At 59.1% G+C, this 6,170-nt stretch overlaps 1 protein-coding gene across 1 annotated transcript; it reads left to right on the top strand.

Annotated features, from left to right (window-relative positions):
- The first annotated feature begins 1,177 nt into the window (after positions 1-1,177).
- Positions 1,178-5,234, top strand: LOC137676897 (sperm microtubule inner protein 6-like). The gene is given in 9 exon segments (XM_068423994.1): positions 1,178-1,208; positions 1,211-1,311; positions 2,417-2,561; positions 3,100-3,212; positions 3,329-3,404; positions 3,519-3,708; positions 3,832-3,856; positions 3,858-3,922; positions 5,138-5,234. Coding segments are annotated over 9 exon segments (843 nt in total).
- Positions 5,235-6,170: the final 936 nt, after the last annotated feature.

Below are 6,170 nucleotides of genomic sequence, written 5' to 3'. Positions count from 1 at the left end.
GGGGGGGGTAAGCATCGCTGGCACGCTCACATCCAACCTTCCCTCCCGGCCTCCCGCTGGCTCCCAGGAGGGGATGGGGCTGATGGAGAGCCTAAGCTTGGCTCAGCAGAGACCAGCGGGGTGTGAAAATCAAGGGCAGCTTGGTTTCTTCATTTCATCCCTAGCAGCTCATTAATCACGTTTGCCTGGAGGCATTCAGGTGCCCCCGGCTGCCCAGCCCCGCCGTCCCCTGCAGCAAGCAGAGCAGGGCTCTGCAGCCCTTCAAGGGGACGGGTTGGCATCCACCCTGCCAAGATGGACATGGGTCTTCACTGGTCATCTCCAAAAATGTGGCAGCAGAGCGGCCGGAGCCAGGAGTTGGCACTGTGAGATAAGCCTGTGTGAGCAGGGTTTCTGCAGGGGCAGGGATTTCTGCTCGACTTCCCAGCTCGGGGAAAAGCAAATCAGTTCATGCAAATCCCTCCCTGGCATAACCCAGCTGCCTCTGCACTGAGATGGATGGGATCACTCACTCTGACTGCAGAGCCCATGACTCAGGACAGAAGAGCAAACAAGCCACGCAGGATCACCTAAATCCAGCTTTTTTAGTTAAAAAGGGGAGGCAGAACAGGGGATAAATCCCCCGGCTACCCCAGCAGGCTGTGGCAGCGGTGCCTGATGCTGTGCCCTGGGCATTGGCTGCAGTGGTGGGGTGCTGTGTGCAGGCAGCTGGGTTGCTGCAGTATTTCCAAGGAAATATGGGAGCGAGGGGCTGGAAAAGCCACAGTCACTGCTCATGCACCTTCCCAAAAAAATAATCCTGACTAGGACCAGCGGAAAGTGTTTCCTGCCATTGTTAAGGTAATTGTCTGCAGGAGGGGAGGAAGCCCAGAGCCAGGACAAAGCCAGGAGGGTGCAGCCCATGGGGGGATGCAGGCAGCGACTGCTGTGCCCTAGGTTAGAACCAGAGCGTGGCTATGGGACTGACAGAGAGCCACCAAATCCCCCTGCCGTCACACTGTGACATCACTGATGACATAAGCACCATCCTGGGCTGGCAGGGCAGTGGCACCAGCCCTGTCCCCTTCTCTGCGTGGGCTGCAAGCCCCCAGCCCCACGCAGTGCTGCTCAAGCCAGTGGGGCATCCCCGGGACCCTCTGGGACTCCAACAACTCCGGTCCTGGTGGGCTGCTGCACCATGTTCCTCTTCTCCAAAAAATACAAGACCCCGTCAGCACTTACACCGACGCCTACCGCCCACCATGCTCTGTCAAAACGATCAAGCATTACAGGACTCTGGAGCTGCCCTGGAAAGAAAAGTTTGTGACACAGGTAAATGCCATGGGAGGAGCAAACCTCAGGGTTTCTACCCCTACCCCCTGTGGATGCTCAGTGCCGGGCAGGGGGGTGGCACAGGGACTCGCGGGGTGCCTTGTTGCATGTGTGTAACTGGGGCGGGGGGGGAATGTGCTCCCTGGTTAGGAAAGCGTTTTGGACACCCCACAGCTTGTGCTCGCTGGCTTCTTGTGCAGCTTCTTGGAGCTGCACCCCACGGTGGCTTCGGGCTCTCAGGGCTGGCGGTCACCAGCACAAGCTCTCACATGCCAGCCCTGTCCATCAGCAGGTTTCAGGGTGCGCAAAGGGCAGGATCTGCTGAGGAAGGGGAAACTGAGGCAGTGGCAGGGCTCAGGCCAGGGCTGCTGCGTGACACCGGTAGCGATGGAGCGGACGGATTGGGGTGGCTCTGAGAGCTGTTCCAGCACACAGCCCCCAGGCTCAGCTCAGTCCTGACTGGGGGACCTTCCGTGCCAGGGGGACTGTGCTAAGGGCTGGGGAGAGATCTGAGAACCAAAAAAACCCTCCCAGCCCTGGTTCTGGAGGAGGAGGGATCCCTGAGCCGTGGCCTCACTGCGGGAGGTGTCTGTGGGACACGCAGCTTTCCCCACACGGGCTAACAAGTGTGCAGGCTCCGATGCAAAGCACGCTGCAAACTGGCTCATCTCCTGCAGCCTCGTTAGCCTGTGCATTATAATGAGGGAGCCAGCAGAGGGCATGGAGAGGGATGTCACCACCGTGCAGGGACAGAAATGGCTTGTGCAACCAGGGCACCCGTTCTGCCCCACGAGACCCAGCCCTCTTGCGCTTTGCCAGCTGTAGGACATGGGTTTGGTCCTGTAACTGCCTTCCCAGCCTCTGCTGGCCCCATACCTGGTGGTCCCAGTGCACCCACCCCATCTGCCACTCTGCAAAGTGCCCAGATGCCTATGCACACCCTGGGTGCAAGGGGAGAGGAGCCAGTGATGCCCAGCCATCCTCCGCCCCTGGGTTTGGGTGAGCAGGAAGCTTGCAGAGGGGATCACGGTGCTGCCCCGACGGCCGCAAAGGCAGATGCTGCCGTGTGGCCTGGATGTCTCTCCTCACTCTCCGCTGTCTGCAGGGATTAACGATGCCCCCGGTGCAAAATCCAGCGAGCCAAGGTCAAACAGACCAGCTGATTAAGGCACTGATACCGGCGTACTACAGGAACACCTCCGACCTCGCTCTCTGCTGGCCCGAGAAATACTACCTGGCCAGGTCCAGAGGTACTGCCAAGGTCCCTGCTGTCCCCCCCATGTGACACGGGGGGGGGGTCAGCACATCCCCCTGGGGTCGGGGGTTGAGGGTGCTGGCAGCGGCTCTGTTCATCCCCCCTTTTGCATCCTGTGTCCCCCCCACAGTGACAAAGGGACCCTCCCTCAGCATCTGCGCTTGTTGCTTTGCCGCAGCTGCCCGTCCCCATCCCTGTCCCAGGGATGTCCGCAGGCCCCCAGGGTTCTCTCCCTCAGTGGCCCCTAAACACCCCCTGGTGGTAGGTGCTGCCGGGGGGACACCCTCCTGGCACCCCACAGCCCCCAGGGACCAAGGCTGGGTGGGCAGGGACCAGTGACCAATGAGCTGGAAACGGTGGCTGTCACCTCCGTCACAGATCTTTAACAAGGACCCTAGAAGCAGCACCTCTGACATGTCCCCTGGCCCCACGGCATGGTGTTTCAGGGAGAGGGGGAACAGTCGGGACTTCCCGGCCATCCGCCCTGTCCTCAGCACCACAGGACACCCCTGCTTGTCGCTTCTGCCTTGCAGAGAGATACCACCCCGTTCTTGTCAACAAGGACAAATACATCACCTGGAGAACATGTCCCTGCAACAGCACAGACTGGAATAAGCACTCCTCTTACCTCCTCCTCCTGCCCAAGGTAGAGTCCAGCCCCCCAGACCTCCCAAAACTGGAGCCGCCTCAGGTGCTGCCAGCACCTCAGGCTCTGCAGAGAAAGGCTGGCAAACCTGCAAGGGCTGCCATCGCTACTTGCAGGAGACAAGGATGGACACCTTCCTGTACAGAACACCCGTGCCGTACCTCCCGAAACGCACCTGCCTCAATAAACCTGGTAACTACCCTTGCCCTGTCCCTGTACTCTGGCTGTAGCTGTGCCTGTGCCATGCTGGCGTCCATCCGGGTGATGGGCTGCCTGCTCCTCCTTGCCATCTCTCTCCACTTGCAGAGTGGGAAGTGGTCATTGACACGCTGCACAGGGTGCCCATGTACACCGTGATGGGGAGGGGACCCTTCCAGGACTACTACAGCCCCTGCTCTGGGCGCCACTACTGCCTGCGAGAGATTGACTGCTACTACGCTGATGGGACCCCTGCGATCAGAAGACATCTCAATGCACTACGAGAGAGGGCTGTAAGGCTGGGATGGGTGGGGAGGGGATGGGTTGACTTGGGTTGGGATGGGTTGGATTGGGATGGGATGGACGTGACCTCCCTTGTCCTCGGGGCCACGGCTCACCCTACCTCCTCTGCCTCTTGCAGGAGTACCCCGCGCTGCGGTTACAGCCCCCAGAGCGATCTTCTGTACGTCTACACATCGCCTCCAGCCATCCTCCCCATACAGGAGCCCTAGGTACAGGCTGGTTCCGTGGGGGGAGCACTCCAAGCCGGTTGCCATGGGAGAAAAGCCTATTATTTTTCCTAACGCCAGCCAGCCACTAGCTCTGTTTTCACTGGGGTTTCACACAAAATTGCTCAGAGGGTTATTCCTGGGATGATGGTGCAGACTGCAGACGTGGTGGGGTAGCGGGTCCCATCACACTGCCCATGCAGGCAGCCATGCAGGAGCTGCACCTCCATCTCGCGGGCTAAGTGGACATGATCAGGGAGGGCAGGACACCGTTGCGGTGCTGGGCTGTGGAGCGTGTTGTTGCTACCCATGGAGAAGCAGTTGCCAAATTTACTCCCAGGACAGGTGTTTCTATGCTTGGTCTCATCCAGCGGTCCTTGGGACTATATGGCACCTGAAATCTTGCTCGCACCCCTGAGTCCGGCTGCATGTAGCTTACCATCTCCCAGATTTTGGGGCCACATGAGTGTTTCTTGTGCTGCTCCTGTATTTTCTATTGTCATTGTTTGCTCTTCTTATGCAAGAACCTGTTCCCTGGTCACGCTGTTGGTTATGCGGTACTCAGCCCTGTCCTTCACCCCCTGCAGGTCTGGCAGCACCTTTTAATCCCCACATGTTTACCTTTAGGATGCCTCCATTGCTGAGGCAACTTTTTTCAGCCCTGGGGAAGCAGCAAGGGGAGAGGGGGAGCTGTTCAACCAGCTCAGTCATTATTCTGCTCCTGCATCACACCCCCACGGGCCAAAATCAGCATCAGGCTTTGCAGAAAACGTGTGATTGGCTTTAAATTCCTGAGCCCAGAAACTAAAACCAAACAACGAGAACAACTAGGGAGTGCTGGGTTCCCCATAGATGTTCCTATGCCCAAGCCTTGGCGATATGTTTCTCAGGTCTTCTCCACTGAGAAACAGGCAGATTTTTCCTCGACTGGCATGATGCTGGGAACAAAGGGTTTAGGAAAATTACAGTGCAAAAGAGAGTGGGCGTTGGCAGGGTGGGAGACCCACTAGAAGCAGCTCACTGAGATGGCTTCAGCTCTTCTGCCCGGACTTCACTTTGGCCTCAGCACCCAAAGACACACACCAAAGTGGATGGGGGCAGCTGCGTGTCTGCTGCTCACCCCTAAGCAATGCTGGCAACCAAAAGCGTGTTTTCTGCTGTTCTTCTTCACCAGACTTTTGTCCTCCCATGGCCTGATAACTTTATCTGCTGTCCTAGGTGGGACTCGAGCCACTTCAGCAAGGCAGGAGGAGTCCAGAGAGGCAGCTTCATCATCCACCCTGAGTTTTCCTCTGAGGCTTACTCTGCCCCGTAGAGCCGGTGAAGAGCAAAGATGAGCTTTCATTAAAACTGTCTGGAGCAGCTGTTCTGTTCAGACTCTTTCCTGCAGGTTGGGGGAGTCCCTGGGGAGGGGGAAGAAACCTCAGCAACTGCTGGCTTGGTGGGCACTTCAACAGCCCTCAGGGGCTGCTACCCTGTCACCGCCCGCAAGCTTGAGACCAAGAAAGCACACGAGGAAAAGCTCTCAGAGCACAGTACACAGCCAGAAATAGAAGCAGTCATTGATACCCGCGTTTGTCAGCTTCGTGCTGGGCTGCTTAGGACGTGCTTGCTTTTGCCAAGTTATCCGGGAAGAGCTGCCATCCGTCTGGGATACCAAGCACGGACACAGGCTAAATAAGGAGGGGGGTTTGGAAGCAGCACATAATTAATGAAGGCATGAAATGCCCTTCTCTGACTACGATCTGGGAGACCAGTGTCAGCAGGGAACACCGCCCGGGGCCTTCCACGTGTGCTGCAGATCATAAAGCCACGGGCTGCGGTCCCCGCGAGAGGGGTGCTCCAGCACGGAGCCACCCGGGGCTCCACGTCCCCGCGGGGCAGCACCGCCGCACCCAAACCCCTCTTGGGGCGGGGAAAACCCCATGAAAAAAGCCTATCTGCCGGCTCTGGATCCCCCAGAGCACCCCAGCGCAGCCCCACCAGCGCCAAACCCCAAGTGCCGCCCCCCCCAGCGGTGTCGGTGCCCCCAGCACGGAGGGGGGCGGGGTGAGCGGGTGCGGAGGCGGGGGGCGGGCAGGGGGGTGCCCCGTCCCGCAGACCCCCGGCTGCTGCCTGCCCGCTCGGGGCAGGGGCCGCAGGGAGCGGGGTGTCCGTGCGAACCCGCACCCCGGCCTTGGGGCGTTCCGCTGCGTAGGGGCCGCGCAAGTGTTTTCTCGGGATGGGTGGGGGTCTTCTTCCTGATGAGATT

This window comes from Nyctibius grandis, chromosome Z (genome assembly GCF_013368605.1).
Source record: "Nyctibius grandis isolate bNycGra1 chromosome Z, bNycGra1.pri, whole genome shotgun sequence".
Lineage (NCBI taxonomy): Eukaryota > Metazoa > Chordata > Aves > Nyctibiiformes > Nyctibiidae > Nyctibius > Nyctibius grandis.
This window is presented reverse-complemented; position numbering and strand designations above follow the sequence as displayed.